A 27159-nucleotide genomic window follows, 5' to 3' on the forward strand; every position below is an offset into this window, starting at 1 on the left:
TTATATTTTTCTCCAATAAAACAGATATGCACAGTGCACTCATCCATCGGCCCCATAGACATGAATGGAGCAGCTCTACACAGTGCACTTGTCCATCAGCCCCATAGACATGAATAGAGCAGCTCTACACAGTGCACTCGTCCATCAGCCCCATAGACATGAATGGAGCATCTCTGCACAGTGCACTCGTCCATCAGCCCCATAGACATGAATGGAGCATCTCTGCACAGTGCACTCATCCATCGGCCCCATAGACATGAATGGAGCAGCTCTACACAGTGCACTTGTCCATCAGCCCCATAGACATGAATGGAGCAGCTCTACACAGTGCACTCGTCCATCAGCCCCATAGACATGAATGGAGCATCTCTGCACAGTGCACTCGTCCATCAGCCCCATAGACATGAATGGAGCATCTCTGCACAGTGCACTCGTCCATCAGCCCCATAGACATGAATGGAGCATCTCTGCACAGTGCACTCGTCCATCGGCCCCATAGACATGAATGGAGCATCTCTGCACAGTGCACTCGTCCATCGGCCCCATAGACATGAATGGAGCATTTCTGCACAGTGCACTCGTCCATCGGCCCCATAGACATGAATGGAGCATCTCTGCACAATGCACTCGTCCATCAGCCCCATAGACATGAATGGAGAATCTCTGCACAGTGCTCTTGTCCATGAGCCCCATAGACATGAATGGAGCAGCTCTGCACAGTGCACTTGTCCATCGGCCCCACAGACATGAATGGAGCATCTCTGCACAGTGCTCTCGTCCATCGGCCCCATAGACATGAATAGAGCAGCTCTACACAGTGCACTTGTCCATCGGTCTCATAGACATGAATAGAGCAGCTCTGCACAGTGCACTCGTCCATCGGTCCCATAGACATGAATGGAACATCGCTGCACAGTGCACTCGTCCATCAGCCCCATAGACATGAACAGAGCAGCTCTGCACAGTGCACTCCTCCATCAGCCCCATAGACATGAATGGTGCAGCTCTACACAGTGCACTCGTCCATCAGCCCCATAGACATGAATGGTGCAGCTCTACACAGTGCACTTGTCCATCAGCCCCATAGACATGAATGGAGCAGCTCTGCACAGTGCACTCCTCCATCAGCCCCATAGACATGAATGGAACAGCTCTGCACAATGCACTCGTCCATCAGCCCCATAGACATGAATGGAGCAGCTCTACACAGTGCACTTGTCCATCGGCCCCATAGACATGAATGGAGCAGCTCTGCACAGTGCACTCCTCCATCAGCCACATAGACATGAATGGAGCAGCTCTGCACAGTGCACTTGTCCATCGGTCTCATAGACAAGAATAGAGCAGCTCTGCACAGTGCACTCGTCCATCGGCCCCATAGACATGAATGGAGCATCTCTGCACAGTGCACTCGTCCATCAGCCCCATAGACATGAATGGAGCAGCTCTGCACAGTGCACTTGTCCATCGGCCCCTTAGACATGAATGGAGCATCTCTGCACAGTGCACTCGTCCATCAGCCCCATAGACATGAATGGAGCATCTCTGCACAGTGCACTCGTCCATCAGCCCCATAGACATGAATGGAGCAGCTCTACACAGTGCACTTGTCCATCGGCCCCATAGAAATGAATGGAGCAGCTCTACACTGTGCACTTGTCCATCGGTCTCATAGACATGAATAGACATGAATAGAGCAGCTCTGCACAGTGCACTCGTCCATCAGCCCCATAGACATGAATGGAGCATCTCTGCACAGTGCACTCATCCATCAGCCCCATAGACATGAATGGAGCAGCTCTGCACAGTACACTCCTCCATCAGCCCCATAGACATGAATGGAGCAGCTCTGCACAGTGCACTCGTCCATCAGCCCCATAGACATGAATGGAGCAGCTCTACACAGTGCACTTGTCCATCGGCCCCATAGACATGAATGGAGCATCTCTGCACAGTGCACTCGTCCATCAGCCCCATAGACATGAATGGAGCAGCTCTACACAGTGCACTCCTCCATCAGCCCCATAGACAAGAATGGAGCAGCTCTGCACAGTGCACTCGTCCATCAGCCCCATAGACATGAATGGAGCAGCTCTGCACAGTGCACTCCTCCATCAGCCCCATAAACATGAATGGAGCAGCTCTGCATAGTGCACTCGTCCATCGTCCCCATAGACATGAATGGAGCATCTCTGCACAGTGCACTCGTCCATCAGCCCCATAGACATGAATGGAGCAGCTCTGCACAGTGCACTCGTCCATCAGCCCCATAGACATGAATAGAGCAGCTCTGCACAGTGCACTCGTCCATCGGCCCCATAGACATGAATGGAGCATCTCTGCACAGTGCACTCGTCCATCAGCCCCATAGACATGAATGGAGCAGCTCTGCACAGTGCACTCCTCCATCAGCCCCATAGACATGAATGGAGCAGCTCTGCACAGTGCACTTGTCCTTCAGCCCCATAGACATGAATGGAGCAGCTCTACACAGTGCACTCGTCCATCGGCCCCATAGACATGAATGGAGCATCTCTGCACAGTGCACTCGTCCATCAGCCCCATAGACATGAATGGAGCATCCTTCCACAGTGCACTCGTCCATCAGCCCCATAGACATGAATGGATCAGCTCAGCACAGTGCACTCGTCCATCAGCCCCATACACATGAATGGAGCAGCTCTACACAGTGCACTTGTCCATCAGCCCCATAGACATGAATAGAGCAGCTCTGCACAGTGTAGTCGTTCATCAGCCCCATAGACATGAATAGAGCAGCTCTGCACAGTGCACTCGTCCATCAGCCCCATGGACATGAATAGAGCAGCTCTGCACAGTGCTCTCATCCATCGACCCCATAGACATGAATGGAGCATCTCTGCACATTGCTCTCATCCATCAGCCCCATAGACATGAATGGAGCAGCTCTACACAGTGCACTCGTCCATCAGCCCCATAGACATGAATGGAGCATCTCTGCACAGTGCACTCGTCCATCGGCCCCATTGACATGAATGGAGAATCTCTGCACAGCGCTCTCGTCCATCAGCCCCATAGACATGAATGGAGCAGCTCTGCACCGTGCACTCGTCCATCAGCCCCATAGACATGAATGGAGCAGCTCTACACAGTGCACTCGTCCATCAGCCCCATAGACATGAATGGAGAATCTCTGCACAGTGCTCTTGTCCATCAGCCCCATAGACATGAATGGAGCAGCTCTGCACAGTGCACTCGTCCATCAGCCCCATAGACATGAATGGAGCAGCTCTGCACAGTGCACTCGTCCATCAGCCCCATAGACATGAATGGAGCAGCTCTGCACAGTGCACTCGTCCATCAGCCCCATAGACATGAATGGAGCAGCTCTACACAGTGCACTTGTCCATCGGCCCCATAGAAATGAATGGAGCAGCTCTACACTGTGCACTTGTCCATCAGTCTCATAGACATGAATAGAGCAGCTCTGCACAGTGCACTCATCCATCGGCCCCATAGACATGAATGGAGCATCTCTGCACAGTGCACTTGTCCATCAGCCCCATAGACATGAATGGAGCAGCTCTACACAGTACACTCCTCCATCAGCCCCACAGACATGAATGGAGCAGCTCTGCACAGTGCACTCATCCATCAGCCCCATAGACATGAATGGAGCAGCTCTACACAGTGCACTTGTCCATCGGCCCCATAGACATTAATGGAGCATCTCTGTACAGTGCACTTGTCCATCAGCCCCATAGACATGAATGGAGCAGCTCTGCACAGTGCACTCCTCCATCAGCCCCATAGACATGAATGGAGCAGCTCTACACAGTGCACTCCTCCATCAGCCCCATAGACATGAATAGAGCAAATCTGCACAATGCACTCGTCCATCAGCCCCATAGACATGAATGGAGCAGCTCTGCACACTGCACTCCACCATCAGCCCCATAGACATGAATGGAGCAGCTCTGCACAGTGCACTCGTTCATCAGCCTCATAGACATGAATGGAGCAGCTCTGCACAGTGCACTCCTCCATCAGCCCCATAGACATGAATGGAGCAGCTCTGCACAGTGCACTCGTCCATCAGCCCCATAGACATGAATGGAGCAGCTCTACACAGTGCACTTGTCCATCAGCCCCATAGACATGAATGGAACAGCTCTACACAGTGCACTCCTCCATCAGCCCCATAGACATGAATGGAGCAGCTCTGCACAGTGCACTGGTCCATCAGCCCCATAGACATGAATGGAGCAGCTCTTCACAGTGCACTCATCTATCAGCCCCATAGACATGAATGGACCATCTCTGCACAGTGCACTCGTCCATTGGCCCCATAGACATGAATGGAGCATCTCTGCACAGTGCACTCGTCCATTGGCCCCATAGACATGAATAGAGCAGCTCTGCACAGTGCACTCGTCCATCGGCCCCATAGACATGAATGGAGCATCTCTGCACAATGCACTCGTCCATCAGCCCCATAGACATGAATGGAGAATCTCTACACAGTGCACTCTTCCATCAGCCCCACAGACATGAATAGAGCAGCTCTGCACAGTGCACTCGTCCATCAGTCCCATAGACATGAATGGAGCAGCTCTCTACAGTGCACTTGTCCATCAGCCCCATAGCAATGAATGGAGCAGCAGAGGTCACACAGGTCCAGGTCGACCCGTTCAATCCCAACTGCGGTCAGAATGCGTGGGAGATTGGGACCTCCCATAGTGATCGGTGGGGGTTCTGGCAGCGGGGACCTGATAGATCGGACACTTAGCACCAGCTCTGGATGATAGATGACAAATAGCATTTGTGAAAAAAATATTAAAAAGAAGTCATCCAAGATTGATGGAAAAAGCAAAGAAACTTATCTCTTCACCTCTACGCACGGGCGTAACGATCGTGGTCACAGAGGGTGCAACTGCGACAAGGGCCCGTGGAATCAGGGGGCCCACCGACGCCAGCGCCATTGTCAGCTGAATGTGGATTATGTTCGTGGAGCCCTGTGCGCAAGGCAGCAATTGTGAAAGCAGCTCTGGATGTGACTAGAGTATAAAATATGATGCAGTTTAACTTCTCAGCGACAAGTGATGGATCTATCTGTCACAAGTGGGCGATAGTCCCCGGATTGTGATGGATACACCCGTCATAAAGGCTACAGCTATGAGGTCATGGCCGCCTATATACAGCCCGACTCCTGCTGCAGATAACTCCGATCCTGACGGTCCTAACGAAGACCCCCACAGTCTAACTTTGTAATCTGACTATTAGGAAATTCCAGAATGTACCATTGACAGGTTATAATACTATTTTTTATACTATTTATTCAAAGGATCGCTGCTTCAACTCCCCTAGTGGATGCATTAAAAAAAAAATTGTATAGCAACAATATTTTTTTAAAAAGCAGCAAAATCCCTTTGTCCCATTAAATACTATTTTATTGTTTCATTAAAATCGTTCAGAAAATAATATATATAGTTCTAAAAAAAAATTTAAAAAAAAACATGAGAATCTGAAAATGAAGACATTTTGAAAAAATAAACACATCCAGTATGTAATAAATAACGAATCCATAAAATAAAGGACGCAAAGAAAAAGAAAATTGCCGTTTTTAGGTCAGCAAAACTCCCCCAAAAAAATGCAGTAAAAAGCGATCAAAACGTCTTACACAAAAGTGTTGGTACCTTCTGTTAAAGTAACGAAAAACCACAATGGTCACTGAAATAACTTGAAACTGATGAAAGGGAATTTTCAATATAAATTTACTGAATATCAACTAAATATAAACCAAATTTTGGTTCAGCAGAAAAAAAATTTAAAAACAAAACTAATGAAAATTGCCTGGACAAAAATGATGTTACCCCTAGAAAATATTGAAAATAATTTGACCATAGTGACATGGGGAAACTAAGGTGTGTCCTGAAATTATCATCACAGGTGTCTACAAAGTAGTCATTGTGCTGTTTGGTATCACACTGAACATGGACCATAGAAAGCTGAGGAGAGAGGTGTCTCAGGAGATTAGAAGGAAAATTATAGACAAAATGTTTAAGGTAAAGGTTATAATACGACTCCACAGAGCTCGAGGTTACTACAGCTGAACATATTATCCTGGAGTGTAAGGTCTATGGGACTGTAGCCGACCTCCGTGGACATGGCCTCAAGAGGAAAAAATGATGACAAATTGAAGAGATTGATAACATGAATGGGAACCAAAGAGATTAGAGGTGACCTCCTCCAAAGTCAAGGTCCATCAGTGTCAGGTCGTGTCCTCCGTTACTGTCTTGGCCAAAGTGGACTTTATGGAAGACTACCGAGAAGGAAACAAAATGTGGAAATCAAGTCGTAAAAAGTGAGACTGGAATTTGCCAAAATGCATATTGACAAGTCACAAAGCTTCCGGGAGAACGTCCTCTGGACGGAGGAGACAAGACTGGAGATTTTTGGTGTCACATCAGCTCTATGTTCACAGACGCAAACATGAAGCCTACAAAGAAAAGACCATTGTACCTGCTGTGACACATGGAGGAGCTCCGGGATGATTTGGGGCGGGTTTGCTGCATCTGGCACAGGGGGTCCTGAATCTATATGCAGGGTATAATGAAATCTCAAGACTATCAAGATATTCTGGGGCGAAATGTTCTGTCCATTGTCAAAAAGTCTGAGACGCAGGTCATGGGTCCTCCAACAGGATAATGACCCAAAACACACAGCGAAAAACATCCAAGAATGGTGAAGAGCAAAGCAGCGGACTCTTCAGAAGAGGCTTCTATGAGCCCGGATCCTACAGAACATCTGAAACCTGAGTCTGGAGAAGACACGAGGAGCCATCTGCTCCCGAGGAGTCGGCCAAAATCCCTGTGGACGGTGCAGAAGTCTCATGAGAGTCACAGAAATCGTATTTGCAGCAGTCGCCGCCTTCAAAAGTGTGTGCAGCAAAATATTAATATATATTAATTAATATTTTATTTAATAAATTATATATTTTATTTTAATATTACGATTTTTGACCAGGCCGGGGTCGGTCATTCATTTGTTTTATTTTTCTGCTGAACCAAAATTCCAAAAGCAAAGTCTGATTGTCATGATTGATATTCAGTAAATTGACATTGAAAATTTACTTTTGTCAGTTTCCAGTTATTTCAGTGGACATTGTGGGGTGTCCTTACTTTACCAGAAGGCACCAACAATTTTGTCCATGTACCTCAAAATGGTCCCACCATGCAAAAAAAAACCAAGCCGTCACACAGCTCCATCAACCGAGGAATAAAAATAGTTACGGTTCTCCGAAAATTGTGACACGGAGCAAAGTTTTTAAAAGTTTTTAATTTTTTAACCAGAAAAAAATTAGAAAAAAAAAAAAAATATTTATATATATATATATATTATATATATATATATATATATATATACACATACACACACACACACACACACGCAACTTTAGTTGTGCGACTCCAGCCGTAGCCTAGTTCTCTCCGGTAGGAATACCCCTTTAAAGTAGTAATCAGAGACACTTGATAGGAAGAGCAGATCCGTCAACAGCAGAGGACTGCTGGTTTGTCTGTGACCTACAAGGATCAGATATAACCTGAATTATTGGCCCCTCTCTGTCCAGCTGGGACCCCCCGCAGCAGATGGGCCGCAGGTTACTATAATCAGCCCCATCCTGTCTACAAGACCCGACGCCACATCCTTATTTCAAGACACGCAGGTGGTGACGCCAAACCTCATCCTGTACCCAAAATAGCATCCGAGCGCCCTGACCTGCTGTGGGGTGACTGCCTGATACTGAGACTAGGGGAGTTAAAGGGGTCCTCCCACTGTACACATGAGGGCCACCATCTATCAGACATTGGGGGGTCAGAGGACCCCTTTACATGTGACAGTGACATGATGAGAGCACCAGCTAAAACACCAATGCATGAGTCATCATGATCCAAAACACCATTTATCAGTGTGTATCTAAGCCCATCAAGTATGGTATTACCTGCTGGGTCAGTGTATCTAAGCTTTCTGTGTGTAACAGTATCACAGTGTATCTAGGCCTATCATGTGTGATGCCATCTGCTGCACCAGTATATGTAAACCTATCATGGGTGATACCATCTGAGTGTATCTAAGCCTATTATGTGCAATAGCATCTGCTATGGCATTGTATCTAAGCTTAGATACGATATTGTCTCTCCTGTATAATACTGTTCAAGTGTATCTAAGCCCATCACATTTAATGCTGTCTGCTGAGAGGTATGTCTAAGTTTGTGTGTGATACTGTTAAAGAGTACTTAAGTCCAAGATATGTAGGTACAGTCTGCTGAGAGGTGTATCTAAGCATAGAGATATTATTTGCTGAGCTAGTGTATCTAAGCCTATCACTATGTTCTGAATTTATGTATTTAATCTTATATATCTAAGTCTCTCCTAAATTATCCTGTTCAAGTGTACCTAAGCACCTCATATGTGATACTGTCGGCTCAGAGGTGTATCTAAGCCTATACTGTCTACTGAGATATGTCTAATCCAGTCATATGCGATACTATCTGCTCAGTATCTAAGCCTGTGAAGTTTATTGAAATAGGCTTAGATACACTATCTCAGTAGATTTTACAGGCTTAGATACTGAGCAGATACTTAATTTCATGTATTTAAGTCTCTCCTAAGTGATACTGTTCAAGTGCACCTAAGCCCTTTGTGTGTGATACTGTCGGCTCAGAGGTGTATCTAAGCCTATACTGTCTCCTGAGATGTGTCTAAGCCAACTAAGTGTGATACTGTCTGCTGAGCCGTGTATCTACGCTGACCATGTGTGATACTGTCTGCTGAGCCATGTATCTAATCCTATCCTGTGTGATACTGTCTGCTGAGCCATGTATCTACGCTGATCATGTGTGACACTGTCTGCTGAGCAGTGTATCTAAGCCAATCGTGTGTGATACTGTCTGCTGAGCTGTGCATCTAAGCCATTATGTGTGATACTGTCTGCTGAGCCATGTATCTAAGCCGAATATGTGTGATACTGTCTGCTGAGCCGTGTATCTACGCTGATCATGTGTGACACTGTCTGCTGAGCAGTGTATCTAAGCCAATCATGTGTGATACTGTCTGCTGAGCTGTGCATCTAAGCCATTATGTGTGATACTGTCTGCTGAGCCATGTATCTAAGCCGAATATGTGTGATACTGCCTGCTGAGCCATGTATCTAAGCCGACCGTGTGTGATACTGTCTGCTGAGCCGTGTACCTAAGTCGACTGTGTGTGATACTGTCTGCTGAGCCGTGTATCTAAGCCGACCGTGTGTTATACTGTCTGCTGAGCCGTGTACCTAAGCCGACCGTGTGTGATACTTTCTGCTGAGCCATGTATCTAAGCCGACCATGTGTGATACTGTCTGCTGAGCCGTGTATCTAAGCCGACCGTGTGTGATACTGTCTGCTGAGCCGTGTACCTAAGCCGACCATGTGTGATACTGTCTGCTGAGCCGTGTATCTGTAGCACCCTGAGGATTCGGCTGCTACAGGGGTATTGCACCTCAACCCAGAGGTGTGATATTCCACTCCCGGGTAAGGATGGAGTGTGGAACTGAGCTCGGTAGGCTGCATGCACTACACACATCCCATTTCCGAGGGGCAGGCCGACGGTACTCCCACTTAGAAATGTGCAGGTACGACCGAGTCTGTTCCTGGCTGGAGTGGGAGGGGGGTGGTACATCCCAAGTAGTGTAGGGGCAGATAGGGGGAGCAGCCTGGGTAAAGATAGGAGCTCATTGGGTGCTGGTCACCTGAGCTCACACATAGAGGGAGTATATAAGGTGGGCACCATCAAAGATCAGGGTCAGTCTGTCAGAGTCAGTAAGAAGCAGAGGTCCAGATGAGCCTGCAGAGAGAGAGTGGAGCAGAGAAGGAAAGACCCAGAGAGGGAAAAAGAAAGGACTCTGAGAACCCAAATTCAATCCCCGGGTGAAGAGTCGGCAATAGGGTACCGGATCCCAAACTGGTGGGGGCAAAAGCACACCCTAGCCAGAGACCGGAGGCCATGGGCAGCGTCTGCCACGGCCACCCACCACATCCACCCCGAAGGCAAACCACGTGGAGGGTCAGGGAACCCAAGGCCAGGGGTCTCCCAACAGAAGGCCCGAGGGAGCTGGACCTAGGTGGATCACTAGTGGGGACGGCCAGAGGAAAGGACAGAAGGAGAGCTCAGGGTCACGCTCCGGACTTGTTTGGGGGTTTGCTGAATCCAGGACCTGGTGGATGCAGCACGGCTCGGGTGGTCACTTGAAGCTGGAGTGACCGGAACATCAGCAGTGAGTAAATACCTTAAACTGCACAACCCGACTCTGTCTTCACTTAACATCTATGCTGTACCACCACAACCCCCATCCTCTGCACCTGACCCCCCGAGGCTATACGCCACCCGTTGGGGGTTATACTACCAAAAGCTGCACCAACACCATCAGCCTCAGCGGACCCTGCTGCAGCGGCGGCCATAGTGACCGCAATACAACGGGTGGCGTAGTCGACATTAAGAACTTTATAACATCTGTAGGACTGCCACATACTCTGAGCTTGACACCCTGGGCACGGACCGGGTCACAGCCACTCGGAAAGACTACAACTCCCATCTGATCCGGCTCCGGATATTCCCCTAAAGAATATGGCCCAGGGGGCGCGTCAACTTTGGCGTAGTCGGCAGGATTACGTGCCCACAACAACCGGGTACTGCGTGCCTGAAGAAAAGAACGAGTTTACCTCAAAAAGAAGTCTCCTGCCGGTTCCGGAGGGTCCCCGCCATCGGACTCCATCACAGGTCGTTTCCCGCCGGTTGTCCGCCATTAACAGCTTTTTCCCGCCATCTGCAGAGTTTCCCGCCACTGGGAGACGATTCCCGCCATTTCCGAAGGTTTCCCGCCTTGGAAGAGCGGACGCCATTATGGGCGTGCCAGAGGGTGGCAAGAGGCCACCTCCCATCGTGGGCCAGGACCGAAAATGGCGCCAAAAGTGGAAACCGCCCCCACCAACAGAGACTGTGATGCTAGAGGTGTCTGTCAGCGTGAAAGAACTGCCCCTGGAGCTGACAATCACCAAGTGGCCCCGGGACCGCCCTCGAAGTGGGAGGACTGAGAAGGAGAGAACAAAGATGGGTGTCGCTTGGAGCAGTCTGGAGCGAGCGCACCCGGAGGCAAGAAGCCTGGAGAAGAGTATCGGAGGAGCTTACCCGGAGATGGCGAGAAAGCAGAGCAGCACCGGCCCGTTGGCCAGGAGCCTGCTAGAAACAGAGGAGGGAGAGCAGAGCAGCACCGGCCCGCTGGCCAGGAGCCTGCTGGAGACAACAGAAGGAGAGCAGAGCAGCACCGACCCGTTGGTCAGGAGCCTGCTAGAAGCAACGACCCCACTAGGCCTAGTGGAGGTCCTAGCACAGCTCCCCCGAGACCGGGAGTGTGCGCAGACCGCTCTGGAGGGCCTCGCAAGGAGGATGGCCCGGGTGCAACGAGAGACGTTGGCGCAGTGGAGCCGAGAGATGGCCCAGCGGACCGAGACTCGTCAGCGGAGCACGCCACCCGAGACGAGGAGACAGACCGCCTCTGAGGATGGCGCAGGAGGACTGAAGGCCGGAGACGGCGCCGAGAAGGGAGCCGAACGAAGGGAGGCAGGTAAAGGGGACGTCTCTACCCCAAGCCGGGAAACCGCGTGCCTGCCCCAGCTCCCCGTCGCAGAGCCCGAAGTACCCCCTGCTGTGCCCGTAACCGCAACGTCACCGCCACAGACTAGGCCTCAACCGGAAGCCGCAGCCGCGACCCCTGTGACGTCACACGCCTCGACCCCGAGCGTGACCAAGCAGGAAGTACCACCAGCCTGGTCGCAAGGCCTAGTACCCCCGGGCGCCGCAATACCAACAGCGCCCCCTACCTCCGCGGAGCCCCCGGCCTGGTCGCAGGGCCAAGTAGCCCAGGGTGCCGCCGTCCTTACGGTGCCCTTCACCTTCCAGATACCCCAGGCCTGGCCGCAAGGCCCGGGCAACCCGGGCGCCACCACCACCGCGCCCATAAGACCAAGAGTGCCGCATCTGGGAGAAGATCTGTTCGCCCAACACACATGGCCGGACGGGCAGCCCTTTGTCTGGCCCAGGGAGTACTACGAACAAGAGCTCCAAAAGAGGGCAAGGCCCATGTGTGAACCCCTGATCCCGGCTCCAAAGCCCGTAAAAAGGATCTCGCCCCCGCTAGAAGAGGCCCAATTTGAGTGGGACCCCACCGGAGAAGATCTCATGGGGTTCACTCAAGAGACTCGGGCAGCCGCAGCGGAGCGTGCAGAGTGCTGCCGCCAGCAGCTCGAGGTCTTTGAGAGGGAGCGGAGAGAGAGGCGGGTCCGGGAACAACAAGCCCAGATAAGGAGCGCGGAGCAGAAGAGCCGGGCCAGGAGAGACCCCCGTGCAGCGCATAGTCCCCGCACCACCGGGACTGTGATCAAGTTTAACATGCAGCATGGGTGGGGCTTCATCCGAGACCACCGCACCCCAGGCGACGTCTTCGTGACCAGGAGAGACGTTGAGTCCCACCTACCGGAGGGACACAGAGGTCGTGACCTTTACATCGGGGACGAGGTCACCTTTACCCGGCACAAGTGTGCCAAGGGACCCTACGCCCTCCATGTGCATCGCCTGACGGAGGAAGAGCTGCGGTGTGAGGAGGAAGAACAAGAGGACCCGGACGGGTCTGAAGCTAAAGGTAACCACAAAGAAAGAGCAGGAGGACGCCGTCGTTAAGTACAGCAGAGTACAAGCTGTATATAGTTGCCCGACGGGGCACAGTGAACTGTTGCTAATATAGTCCCCGTTGGGACCAGCAAGTGTGAACTGTTTACCCGTTTATCCCTTAAATCCCACTGACCGAGGACTGAGAGCGGTCATTCCTCCCTAATACCTGGCCGAGGACTGAGAGCGGCCATATCCCCTGTATATAGTTGCGCGTCCTAAAGCGCTCCCTACTGGTTTTAAAGGAAAGCCACGAGTTTTTTCAAGAAAAGACTGTCGCACTTTACCCGGTCACACGTTGCACAGTGACCGGAGGAGGAGCAGAGGCGACGAGAATGTTATTTGTATGAAAAGTTTTCTGATATATATATGATATTTTATATGTTTTTACTATGTTGTTTATATGAAAAAAAAAAAATTTGTATGTTTTGTGGTGTTTTCTTCTTACAGCCCGAGGACGTGCTGTGATTTACCAGGGGGGAATGTAGCACCCTGAGGATTCGGCTGCTACAGGGGTATTGCACCTCAATCCAGAGGTGTGATATTCCACTCCCGGGTAAGGATGGAGTGTGGAACTGAGCTCGGTAGGCTGCATGCACTACACACATCCCATTTCCGAGGGGCAGGCCGACGGTACTCCCACTTAGAAATGTGCAGGTACGACCGAGTCTGTTCCTGGCTGGAGTGGGAGGGGGGTGGTACATCCCAAGTAGTGTAGGGGCAGATAGGGGGAGCAGCCTGGGTAAAGATAGGAGCTCATTGGGTGCTGGTCACCTGAGCTCACACATAGAGGGAGTATATAAGGTGGGCACCATCAAAGATCAGGGTCAGTCTGTCAGAGTCAGTAAGAAGCAGAGGTCCAGATGAGCCTGCAGAGAGAGAGTGGAGCAGAGAAGGAAAGACCCAGAGAGGGAAAAAGAAAGGACTCTGAGAACCCAAATTCAATCCCCGGGTGAAGAGTCGGCAATAGGGTACCGGATCCCAAACTGGTGGGGGCAAAAGCACACCCTAGCCAGAGACCGGAGGCCGTGGGCAGCGTCTGCCACGGCCACCCACCACATCCACCCCGAAGGCAAACCACGTGGAGGGTCAGGGAACCCAAGGCCAGGGGTCTCCCAACAGAAGGCCCGAGGGAGCTGGACCTAGGTGGATCACTAGTGGGGACGGCCAGAGGAAAGGACAGAAGGAGAGCTCAGGGTCACGCTCCGGACTTGTTTGGGGGTTTGCTGAATCCAGGACCTGGTGGATGCAGCACGGCTCGGGTGGTCACTTGAGGCTGGAGTGACCGGAACATCAGCAGTGAGTAAATACCTTAAACTGCACAACCCGACTCTGTCTTCACTTAACATCTATGCTGCACCACCACAACCCCCATCCTCTGCACCTGACCCCCTGAGGCTATACCCCACCCGTTGGGGGTTATACTACCAAAAGCTGCACCAACACCATCAGCCTCAGCGGACCCTGCTGCAGCGGCGGCCATAGTGACCGCAATACAACGGGTGGCGTAGTTGACATAAAGAACTTAATAACATCTGTAGGACTGCCACATACTCTGAGCTTGACACCCTGGGCACGGACCGGGTCACAGCCACTCGGAAAGACTACAACTCCCATCTGATCCGGCTCCGGATATTCCCCTAAAGAATATGGCCCAGGGGGCGCGTCATATCTAAGCCGATCGTGTGTGATACTGTCTGCTGAGCCGTGTATCTAAGCCGACCGTGTGTGATACTGCCTGTTGAGCCGTGTATCTAAGCCAACCGTGTGTGATACTGTCTGCTGAGCCGTGTATCTAAGCCGACCGTGTGATACTGTCTGCTGAGCCGTGTATCTGAGCCAACCATGTGTGATACTGTCTGCTGGGCCGTGTATCTAAGTCGACCGTGTGTGATACTGTCTGCTGAGCCATGTATCTAAGCCAACCGTGTGTGATACTGTCGGCTGAGCAGTGTATCTAAGCCGACCGTGTGTGATACTGTCTGCTGAGCCGTGTATCTAAGCCGACCCTGTGACACAGGACTCTATAGCATTACATACGGCTTTAGTTTACAGACGGTTAAAGTTTTCCGAGAATATTAATAATTTACTGGAGAAGCGTTGACCGTCCGTACAGGGTGCAGCCGGCGCGGGCGTCTCTCATGGTTACCCAATATTTACATACCCGATGTGACAAATACAAAGGGGCGGCGCCGAGCCACCGGCCAATCACATGCGGCAAGTAATGTAAATGTAATTACTACTCTCATCATCAGTCAGAAGATTTTAAAATGAAAACTTTCTTGTATTTCAAACATTGAAAATGAAAAAAAATCACAAAAGAAGTCGCTGTTTTTATGTAAAACCCTGAGAAAATGAAAGATCATCAAATAAAAAAATAGTAAAAATAAATAAAAGTGTCAAAAAGTAACTCAAACTTTCTATTACTTTTTTTTATTGTATTTTTTTATATGAAGAAAAAAGAATTTAGGTTAAATGAAAACTGAACAGAATATCAGTATTAAAGGGATATGTCCGAAAAAAGTCTGAGAGATCCTCCCGCCTCTATGTCAGGAACGGCCCGCCGGTGCGCTATCGTGGATGAGCAGATCTTCATTCACTTCACCGAAAATTACCAAACACACAACATGCGGAACATGTCTCAGACAGGACAACCCCCTTATAGGGGACCTGTCAGAGTAGGCGCTTGTCCCCCAGTAATAAAAGATCCGATGTGCCAGTCGTTAGAAATCTAATGTAGAAGCTGTATGCAAATCAGGTAGAAGGGCACAGGGGGCGTGGCCAAGCAAAAAAAAAAAGAAGAAAAAAAAAGAGGGGATGAGTCTCCTGCCACCTGACAAAACCTTCCAGAAATGAGAGATTAAAAAAAAGTTTCCTGTACCCCAGGGTCCAATTACACGAGGCCAAGATGTAGAGGTGCAGAGAATGAGCACGACCTCCAAAATGGGTGCGGTTATGCCCAAACTGCAGCAGATCACTGCCTTTTTGTTTGTTGCTCTTGGAAGGTAACAATGTCACCACCATAGAAAGTGGTGATGTCACTCATGTCACACGATAGTGAAGGTGTGCGGTGATGGAGCAGATACCTGCCTGCAAGAAAAAGTAACCGCACCTGAGTGTCAGTGTCACCACACACAATGAGGTGATGAGAGGAGAGAGAGAGAAGAGAGAGAGAGGAAAGAGAGAAAAGGAAGATAAGAGAGAGGAGAGAGAGAAGAAAGAAAGAAAAGTGAGAGGAGAGAGAGAGAAGAGAAGAGAGGAGAGAGAGAAGATAAAGAGGAAAGAGGAGAGAGAGAGAGAAGAGAGGAGAGAGAGGAGAGAGAAAGGAGTGAGAGACAGAAGAGAGGAGAGAGAGAAGAAAGAGAAAAGTGAGAGGAGAGAGAGAGAGAAGAGAAGAGAGGAGAGAGAAAAGATAAAGAGGAAAGAGGAGAGAGAGAGAGAAGAGAGGAGAGAGAAAGGAGTGAGAGACAGAAGAGAGAAGAGAGGAGAGAGAGAAGAGAGGAGAGAGAGACAGGAGAAAAAGAGGAGAGAGTGAAGAGAGAGAGAGGAAAGAGAAAAGGAAGATAAGAGAGAGGAGAGAGAGAAGAAAGAGAAAAGTGAGAGGAGAGAGAGAGAAGAGAAGAGAGGAGAGAGAAGATAAAGAGGAAAGAGAAAAGTGAGAGGAGAGAGAGAAGAGAAGAGAGGAGAGAGAGAAGATAAAGAGGAAAGAGGAGAGAGAGAGAGAAGAGAGGAGAGAGAAAGGAGTGAGAGACAGAAGAGAGAAGAGAGGAGAGAGAGAAGAGAGGAGAGAGAGACAGGAGAAAAAGAGGAGAGAGTGAAGAGAGAGAGAGAGAGGAAAGAGAAAAGGAAGATAAGAGAGAGGAGAGAGAGAAGAAAGAGAAAAGTGAGAGGAGAGAGAGAGAAGAGAAGAGAGGAGAGAGAGAAGATAAAGAGGAAAGAGGAGAGAGAGAGAAGAGAGGAGAGAGACAGAAGAGAGAAGAGAGAGAAAGGAGTGAGAGACAGAAGAGAGGAGAGAGAGAAGAGAGGAGAGAGAGAAGAGAGGAGAGAGAGAAGAGAGGAGAGAGAGACAGGAGAAAAAGAGGAGAGAGTGAAGAGAGGGGAGAGAGAGGAGAGGGAGAGGAAAGAAGAGAGGGAGAGGAGAGGGAGAGGAAAGAAGAGAGAGAGGAAAGAAAGGAGAGAGAGACAGAAGAGAGACAGGAGAGAGAGAATAGGAGAGAGGGAAGAGAGAGAGTGAAGCACTGTATCACACATGATGGGATGATATACACTAGCACTGTATTACACATGATGGGGTTAGGTACACTAGCACTGTATCACACATGATGGGATTATATACACTAGCACCGTTTTACACATGATGGGGTTAGGTACACTAGCACTGTATTACACGTGATGGGATTAGATACACTAGCACTGTATTACACATGATGGGGTTAGATACACTAGCACTGTATCACACATGATGGGGTTAGGTACACTAGCACTGTATCACACATGATGGGGTTAGGTACACTAGCACTGTATCACACATGATGGGATTATATACACTAGCACTGTATTACACATGATGGGATTAGATACACTAGCACTGTATTACACATGATGGGGTTAGATACACTAGCACTGTATCACACATGATGGGGTTAGGTATATTAGCACTATATCACACACACATGATGGGGTTAGGTACACTAGCACTGTATCACACATCATGGGATTATGTATACTAGCACTGTATGATACATGATGGGGTTAGATACACTAGCACTGTATCACACATGATGGTGTTAGGTACACTAGCACTGTATCACACATGATGGGATTAGATAAGCTAGCACTGTATTACACATGATGGGGTTAGGTACGCTAGCACTGTATTACACGTGATGGGGTTAGATACACTACCACTGTATCACACATGATGGGGTTAGGTACAGTAGCAATGTATCACACATGATGGGGTTAGGTACACTAGCACTGTATCACACAAGATGGGGTTAGGTACACTAGCACTGTATCACACATGATGGGATTATATACACTAGCACTGTATTACACATGATGGGATTAGATACACTAGCACTGTATTACACATGATGGGGTTAGATACACTAGCACTGTATCACACATGATGGGGTTAGGTACACTAGCACTGTATCACACATGATGGGGTTAGGTATATTAGCACTATATCACACACACATGATGGGGTTAGGTACACTAGCACTGTATCACACATGATGGGATTATGTACACTAGCACTGTATTATACATGATGGGGTTAGATACACTAGCACTGTATCACACATGATGGGGTTAGGTACACTAGCACTGTATCACACATGATGGGATTAGATAAGCTAGCACTGTATTACACATGATGGGGTTAGGTACGCTAGCACTGTATTACACATGATGGGGTTAGATACACTACCACTGTATCACACATGATGGGGTTAGGTACAGTAGCAATGTATCACACATGATGGGGTTAGGTACACTAGCACTGTATCACACAAGATGGGGTTAGGTACACTAGCACTGTATCACACATGATGGGGTTAGGTACACTAGCACTGTATCACACATGATGGGATTAGGTACACTAGCACTGTATCACACATGTTGGGATTATATACACTAGCACTGTATTACACATGATGGGATTAGATACACTAGCACTGTATTACACATGATGGGGTTAGATACACTAGCACTGTATCACACATGATGGGGTTAGGTATATTAGCACTATATCACACACACATGATGGGGTTAGGTACACTAGCACTGTATCACACATGATGGGATTATATACACTAGCACTGTATTACACATGATGGGATTAGATACACTAGCACTGTATTACACATGATGGGGTTAGATACACTAGCACTGTATCACACATGATGGGGTTAGGTATATTAGCACTATATCACACACACATGATGGGGTTAGGTACACTAGCACTGTATCACACATGATGGGATTATATACACTAGCACTGTATTACACATGATGGGATTAGATACACTAGCACTGTATTACACATGATGGGGTTAGATACACTAGCACTGTATCACACATGATGGGGTTAGGTATATTAGCACTATATCACACACACATGATGGGGTTAGGTACACTAGCACTGTATCACACATGATGGGATTATGTACACTAGCACTGTATTATACATGATGGGGTTAGGTACACTAGCACTGTATCACACATGATGGGGTTAGGTACACTAGCACTGTATCACACATGATGGGATTAGATAAGCTAGCACTGTATTACACATGATGGGGTTAGGTACGCTAGCACTGTATTACACATGATGGGGTTAGATACACTACCACTGTATCACACACGATGGGGTTAGGTACACTAGCACTGTATCACACAAGATGGGGTTAGGTACACTAGCACTGTATCACACATGATGGGGTTAGGTACACTAGCACTGTATCACACATGATGGGGTTAGGTACTGGCACAGGATGGCTGTTCAGCTCTTGTGGGATTGATTATTATTGTAGAGAAACATCATTTTTACATCTTGGAATTATAAAGTTTTACGATATCAAATAGAAAAATAAAAACAATAATTTGATTCTCAAAAAAACAAAACAGTTTTCTAAATAAGGAGCAAATCGTAGAAATCCGGGAACAGACGAGACGCTGCGAATTGTCAGGTCTCAAAAGAATAAGTATAATTTATATACAATGTGCTACAAAATAATCCGCAGGAATAGTCTGCAGCTGAGACTGTGTATCTAAGCCTATCATGTGTGATACTGTGCAGCTGAGCCAGGGTATCTAAGCCTATCATATGTGATAGTGTGCAGCTGAGCCAGGGTATCTAAGCCTATCCTGTGTGATACTGTGCTCCTGAGCCAGGGTATCTAAGCCTATCATATGTGATAGTGTGCAGCTGAGCCAGGGTATCTAAGCCTATCCTGTGTGATACTGTCTGCTAAGCCATGGTATCTAATCATATCATGTGTGAAACTGTCAGCTGAACTGTGTATCTAATCCTATCCTGTGTGATACTGTCTGCTGAGCCACGGTATCTAAGTCTATTCTGAATGATATTGTTTGAACACTGAAATATATGTTGCATGATCCTGTCCGACTGTATCTAATCCTATCCTAAATTATGCTCACTCTATGTATGTAGCTGCGGCTCTGTGCGGTACTGTGTCAATGGATCTCAGCCCATCCTCTGTGATACCGTCAATGTACAGTTGAAACCAGAAGTTTACATACACTATATAAAAAGACACATCTACAAGTTTTTCTCAATATCTGACATGAAATCAGAATAAACCTTTCCCGTTTTAGGTCAATTAGGATTATCATAATGCTTAATATTTGCCAAATACCAGAATAATGAGAGAGAGAGAATGTTTTAAGGCATTTTTACTACTTACTGCAAAGTCAGAAGTTTACATACACTAAGATTACTATGCCTTTAAACAATTCTGGACTGCCCATATGATGATGTCATGTGTTTGGAAGCTTCTTTTTTTGGGCAACATCTGCGTTTATTATACACACCTGTGGATGTATTTTAATTCACACCTGAAACACACTGCTTCTTTGTGTAGCATCATGGGAAAGTCTAAAGAAATCAGCCAAGATATCAGGAAGAGAATTGTGGACTTGCACAAGTCTGGCTCATCCTTGGGTACAATTTCAAGATACCTGAAGGTGCTTCGTTCATCTGTACAAACAATTATACGCAAGTACAAACAAGATGAGAATGTCCAGCCATCATACTGCTTAGGAAGGAGACGGGTTCTGTGTCCCAGAGATGGACGTGCTTTAGTCCGACATGTGCATATCAACCCAAGGACGAAAGATGAAGATGATGGCGGAAGCTGGTAAGATTGTGTCAATATCCGCAATGAAACGAGTACTGAATCAACATGGGCTGAAAGACCACTCTGCCAGGAAGAAGCCATTATTCCAAAAGAAACATAAAAAAGCCAGATTAATGTTTGCAAATGCACTCAGGAACAAAGACCTTAATTTTTGGAGACATGTCCTGTGGTCTGATGAAACTAAAATGTAACTTTTTGGGCATAATGACCATCGTTACGTTTGGAGGAAAAAAGAAGAAGCTTGGAAGCCTAAGAACACCATCCCAACTGTGAAACACGGTGGTGCCAGCATTATGTTGTGGGGTTGTTTTGCTGCAGGAGGGACTGGTGCACGTCCCAAAATAGATGGCATCATGAGAAAAGAAGATTATGTGGCAATACTGAAGCAACATCTCAAGACATCAGCCATGAAGTTACAGCTTGGGCGGAAATGGGTCTTCCAAATGGACAATGACCCGAAGCATACTGCCAAAATGGTAACAAAGTGGCTTAAGGATAACAAAGTCAATGTTTTGGAGCGGCCATCACAAAGCCCTGATCTCAGTCCTATTGAAAATTTATGGGCAAAGATGAAAAGTCAGGTGCGAGCAAGGCGACCTACAAACCTGGATCAGTGACACCAGTCTTGTCAGGAGGAATGGGCCCAAATTCCAACCAACTATTGTGAGAAGCTTGTGGAAGGAGATCCCAAATGTCTGACCCAAGTCATTCAGTTTAAGGGCAATGGTACCAAATACCAATGAAATGTATGGAAACTTTTGACTTTGCAGTAAGTAATAAAAATGCCTTAAAACATTCTCTCTCTCTCATTATTCTGGCATTTGGCGAATATTAAAAATTATGGTAATCCTAATTGACCTAAAACAGTAAAGGTTTATTCTGATTTCATGTCAGATATTGAGAAAAACATGGAGATGTGTCTTTTTATATAGTGTATGGAAACTTCTGGTTTCAATTGTATATCATCTACAGTGGGTACGGAAAGTATTCAGACCCCTTTAAATTTTTCATTCTTTGTTTCATTGCAGCCATTTGGTAAATTCTAAAAAGTTCATTTTTTTTCTCTCATTAAAGTACACTCTGCACCCCATCTTGACTGAAAAAAACAGAAATGTAGAAATTTTTGCAAATTTATTAAAAAAGGAAACTGAAATATCACATGGTCATAAGTATTCAGACCCTTTGCTCAGACACTCATATTTTAGTCACATGCTGTCCATTTCCTTGTGATCCTCCTTGAGATGGTTCAACTCTTTCATTGGAGTCCAGCTGTGTTTAATTAAACTGATAGGACTTGATTTAGAAAGGCGCACACCTGTCTATATAAGACCTCACAGCTCACAGTGCATGTCAGACCAAATGAGAATCATGAGCTCAAAGGAACTGCCCAAGGAGCCCAGAGACAGAATTGTGGCAAGGCACAGATCTGGCCACGGTTATAAAAGAATTTCTGCATTACTCAAGGTTCCTAAGAGCACAGTGGCCTCCATAATCCTTAAATGGAAGAAGTTTGGGACCACCAGAAGTCTTCCTAGACCTGGCCGTCCAGCCAAACTGAGCAATCGTGGGAGAAGAGCATTTTTGAGAGAGGTAAAGAAGAACCCCAAGATCACTGTGGCTGAGCTCCAGAGATGCAGTAGGGAGATGGGAGAAAGTTCCAAAAAGTCAACTATCACTGCAGCCCTCCACGAGTCGGGCCTTTATGGCTGAGTGGCCCGACGGAAGCCTCTCCTCAGTGCAAAACATATGAAAGCCCGCATAGAGTTTGCTCAAAAACACATGAAGGACTCCCAGACTATGAGAAATAAGATTCTCTGGTCTGATAAGATGAAGATAGAACTTTTTGGTGATAATTCTAAGCAGTATGTGTGGAGAAAACCAGGCACTGCTCATCACCTGCCCAATACAATCCCAACAGTGAAACATGGCGGTGGCAGCATCATGCTATGGGGGTGTTTTTCAGCTGCAGGGACAGAATGACTGGTTGCAATTGAAGGAAACATGAATATGGCCAAGTACACAGATATCCTGGATGAAAACCTCTTCCAGAGTGCTCTGGACCTCAGACTTGGCCGAAGGTTCACCTTCCAACAAGACAATGACCCTAACCACACAGCTAAAATAACAAAGGAGTGGCTTCAGAACAACTCTGTGACCATTCTTGACTGGCCCAGCCAGAGCCCTGACCTAAACCCAATTGAGCATCTCTGGAGAGACCTGAAAATGGCTGTCCACCAACGTTCACCATCCGAAATGACGGAACTGGAGAGGATCTGCAAGGAAGAATGGCAGAGGATCCCCAAATCCTGGTGTGAAAAACTTGTTGCATCATTCCCAAGAAGACTCATGGCTGTACTAGCTCAAAAGGGGCTTCTACTCAATACTGAGCAAAGGGTCTGAATACTTATGACCGTGTGATATTTCAGTTTTTCTTTTTTAATAAATTTGCAAAAACTTCTACATTGCTGTTTTTTCCAGTCAAGATGGGGTGCAGAGTGGACTTTAATGAGAAAAAAATGAACTTTTTAGAATTTACCAAATGGCTGCAATGAAACAAAGAGTGAAAAATGTAAAGGGGTCTGAATTCTTTTTGTACTCACTGTACACCGCATACTCTGCCTCAGTGCAGCTAATCCCATCCTGTGTGATACCACCTATGTGTATCTAATCCAGTCAGAGGTTATTAGATGCAGACTCTGCACCTGAGGTCCCGACCTTTGCGGCTCGGACAGATTTTCTCCCGTGGCACAGACACGGACCAGCCCGGTACTCACCGCTCGTTGGTGGGGTCGGAGCAGTTCAGGGGATACTTCAGTGGGATGACAGTGCCGTCGGTGTCCTGCAGGCAGTCGTGTTGTCCCGTGTAATAATCCACTAGTTCAGTTAATGTAGCAAACTGCTCCCCCCCATACAGGTCGTAGTAGTCGCCCGTGTTCTGGATCCGGATGTGGGTGACAGAGTCCTCCACCCTAAGGGGGAAAAAAGAGGGAAGAATCCATCAGATCCCACCTGACTGTCCTCTGTGGAGGTGATTGTATCTGCATCATGAATGGTGGTTCTCTTGGAAAGTCTCTCACCCCCTGAAATACTCTGTGCTGCTGGGAGACCTTAAAGCTTACTTCTTACCAACTTGTTTCCTTTTCTGCAGCCCCATATTACTGATAAAAGGTCATTTCAAATCTCAGAGAGACAGAAAACTTTGGGAATATAAACGCATGGTGACCTTTGACACCTTCAGAGCAGGAATGAATGTGTCGTATGGATTTATGTCATTCTACATCAACTAAGGAATGTGCTCATCAGACCTGTGGGGTCATTGTAACCCTGGACCAGACCTCAATCATCGGACAATAAAACTTTCACAGTCCTTATCTATGAACCAATCCAATATTTACAGCCAGAGCTGTTTATCTCTCTCCCATAGTAATAGCTCTGCTTTCCATCACCTGTCTCATCTATTACATTATTTCTGTGTCCTATTGTGTATAAATAATGTGACTCTTCAGATTTTGGGTTATTCTATGCCTGATGAAGAGACCGGAGGAGTCTGGAAAGCTTGCAACCTGTTACCATCTTTTCAGTTAGCCATTAAAAGGTATCAACCACTGAGGACTCTCAAATCTAAATATTTTTCTATCTACTGGGTAACACAGTACAAAAATTATATTTTCCCTGATACAATCATATAAGTGGTCAGGCCATTCTTGTCATCCGTCTCCCTCTACTTCTTAACGGGGTGAACGCTCTCCTTCTGAAATACTCTGTGCTGCTGGGAGACTCTGCTCCTTGTACTATCCAAGACAAAAAATATATCTCATACCCTACCATCATTATATATAAATGTAAAGCAAAGTTGCATATGAAATATAGGGTACTTAGTGAACTATTTTTGATAAAAAAAAAAGTATACAAGCCATCCCACCAGCGACAAGGTGACCCTAATTGGGACAGTCCTACACTGTCTATATTAAATATTTTTGTCTTTTGTAGGTTTTGTATCTTTTTGCTAGTGTGAACATGCTCTTATTTCATGTGTACCATTTTAGACCTCAGTTCACATTGCTTGGTTCCTTGTACTATCAGCCTGTTAGCTACCTGGCCCCTCTTCTGTCACATGCAGCCCAATGCTCGCTGAAAAAGTGAATAAGTCACTGACTCCTTACCAGATCAGCACATTCCTTTTCTGAAACACTCTGTGCTGCTGGAGCACCAGCATTGTGCATTATGTGACTGACCATGTAGCCTTCTCACATCGTGACATTACTCCTCATCACCATCATAGACAGGTCTCTGCCCCGCCCCCGCCTAGTCAGGACATTCCTTTCCTGACATACTCTGTGCTGCTGAGAAGATGCGGCTATGTGCAGTCTGTTGCTATCGTGAAATTGAACCTGTCCGATGCATCCCAGCCCTCACACCAATCAAGGACTGCGCCCTAAAAACGAGCATCCCCCATGCTGAAATACTCTGTGCTGCTGAAGGACACCGCTATACCCACAGTACACTACAATCTCAATCTGGGACCCCCCATTTGTCCCATTTCCTCTAATCATATCATGACACCGTCTTGTTAATGACCACCCACTAGAACAACACATTCATTTCCTAAAATACTCTGTGCTGCATGGCTGCAAATTTCCACTATTTATCTGCTATTTGCTTTTATTTCCATGATTGCATCACTGCCCTGAACGGAGAAGTCCCTTCTGCCCCCATCCGACAAAAGATTAAAATGCTTCCTGAAATACTCTGTGCTGCTTTGACATAAAGGGACACAGGAAATTCTGACCCTACTGAGTTCATCCCATAGAGACTTTTGCAAACTTTTCGGACTACGATAAAAAAAAACAAAAAAAAAAAAAAACTTAAACTGTTTGTTTCGTTCAAGTAGGAAGTCTATAGTCTGTGACATATATAAAAGTGGCGCTTCCTCTTTATGCGCAGGAAGCGCTGCCCCCGTCATCATGGGAAAAGCAGAATGAAAGAATTGCAAAATTGGAAGAAAAAAAAAGCAGAAAGAAAAAAAAGCAGCAAATTATCACTAAAGAAAAGCAACAGTAAAAAAAAACAACCCAAAAACCTCAGTGGCTTATAATAGTGCCGGAGCGTAATAAGAGGAGCGGCTGATATGTTGGTGATTATGTATGATGACTGCACTGACAGCTAGCGTCAGGAAGGAGCTGCACAAGCAGTTTGGAGTTATGGAAAATGTTACATTATGGATTCACAATAGACATTTGTGGGCTGTAAAGTGGAAGTAAATGTTTTTTTTCTTATCCTCTAATAGCAAAATTCTAATCTCAAAACTAAACTAAAGCATTGCCAACAGCCTGGAAGTCTCCAACATGGTATCACAACCATCAATGTGATCAGGGTGGACTGACCTGACTGATAATGAAAAGTCTTCGGGCCTCTTCCTGCTCGGACGCACAAGAAAACTGCCATGGACTCCTCTCGCTTTCAGACGGGCCTCAGCCTCTAACCCGGTTATATCTCTATGAAACCACCTGGAAATTAAATGAGATGAGGAGATCATCACTCAATTTATTCATATGCTCAAATCCATCATAGAATAAAAGAAAATGGTTAAAGCACACAGAAAATTGCAGCCTCATTCAAAATTCATATTTTCCTCCTGTGGGAGTGTCTCTCCCAGTAATATAGTCTGGATGTGAAGATCTGTGTATTGCTCTCATTAATATAGGTTGGATATGAGATCTGTATGTATCTCCCAGTAATATAGGGTGGATGTGAGGTCTGTGTGTCTCTCCCAGTAATATAGGCTGGATGTGAAGTCTGTGTGTCTCTCTTAGTTATATAAGCTGGATGTGAGGTCTGTGTGTCTCTCAGAAATCTAGGCTGGATGTGAGGTCAGTGTGTCTCTCCCAGTAATATAGGCTGGATGTGAGCTCTGTGCGTCTCTCCCAGTATATATAGGCTGGATGTGAGTTCTGTGTGTCTCTCCCAGTAATATAGGCTGGATGTGAGCTGTGTGTGTCTCTCCCAGTAATATAGGCTGGATGTGAAGTATGTTTCTCTCCCAGTAATAAAGGCTCGATGTAAAGTCTGTGTGTCTCTATCACTAATACAGGCTGGATTTTAGGTCTGTGTCTCTCTCTCAGTAATATAGGCTGGATGTGAAGTCTTTGTGTCTCTCTTAGTTATATAAGCTGGATGTGAGGTCTGTGTGTCTCTCAGAAATCTAGGCTGGATGTGAGGTCAGTGTGTCTCTCCCAGTAATATAGGCTGGATGTGAGCTCTGTGCGTCTCTCCCAGTAATATAGGCTGGATGTGAGCTCTGTGTGTCTCTCCCAGTAATATAGGCTGGATGTGAACTCTGTGTGTCTCTCCCAGTAATATAGGCTGGATGTGAGCTCTGTGTGTCTCTCCCAGTAATATAGACTGGATGTGAGGTCTGTGTGTCTATCCCAGTAATATAGGCTGGATGTGAGGTCTGTGTGTCTCTCGAAGTAATATAAGCTGGATGTGAGATCTCTGTGTCTCTCTTCCAGTAATATAGGCTGGATGTGAG

General features: G+C 47.0%; 1 protein-coding gene across 3 annotated transcripts in view; it reads right to left on the reverse strand.

The window, feature by feature from the left end:
• Positions 1-27159, reverse strand: part of PTPN6 (protein tyrosine phosphatase non-receptor type 6) — a 70530-nt gene that overhangs the window by 37005 nt on the left and 6366 nt on the right. For 2 of the 3 annotated variants that reach the window (XM_073684828.1, XM_073684829.1), the window contains exons 2-3: positions 26012-26134; positions 23402-23596 (exon numbers count right to left, since the gene is read on the reverse strand). In XM_073684828.1, the coding sequence (XP_073540929.1) occupies positions 23402-23596; positions 26012-26134 (318 nt within the window). The remainder of the gene's footprint in view (positions 1-23401; positions 23597-26011; positions 26135-27159) is intronic. The other variant, XM_073684830.1, reaches the window with a different exon arrangement.

The sequence above is a fragment of the Phyllobates terribilis genome, unplaced genomic scaffold, assembly GCF_046119375.1.
Source record: "Phyllobates terribilis strain yellow unplaced genomic scaffold, ASM4611937v1 Scaffold_5__5_contigs__length_657084704, whole genome shotgun sequence".
Lineage (NCBI taxonomy): Eukaryota > Metazoa > Chordata > Amphibia > Anura > Dendrobatidae > Phyllobates > Phyllobates terribilis.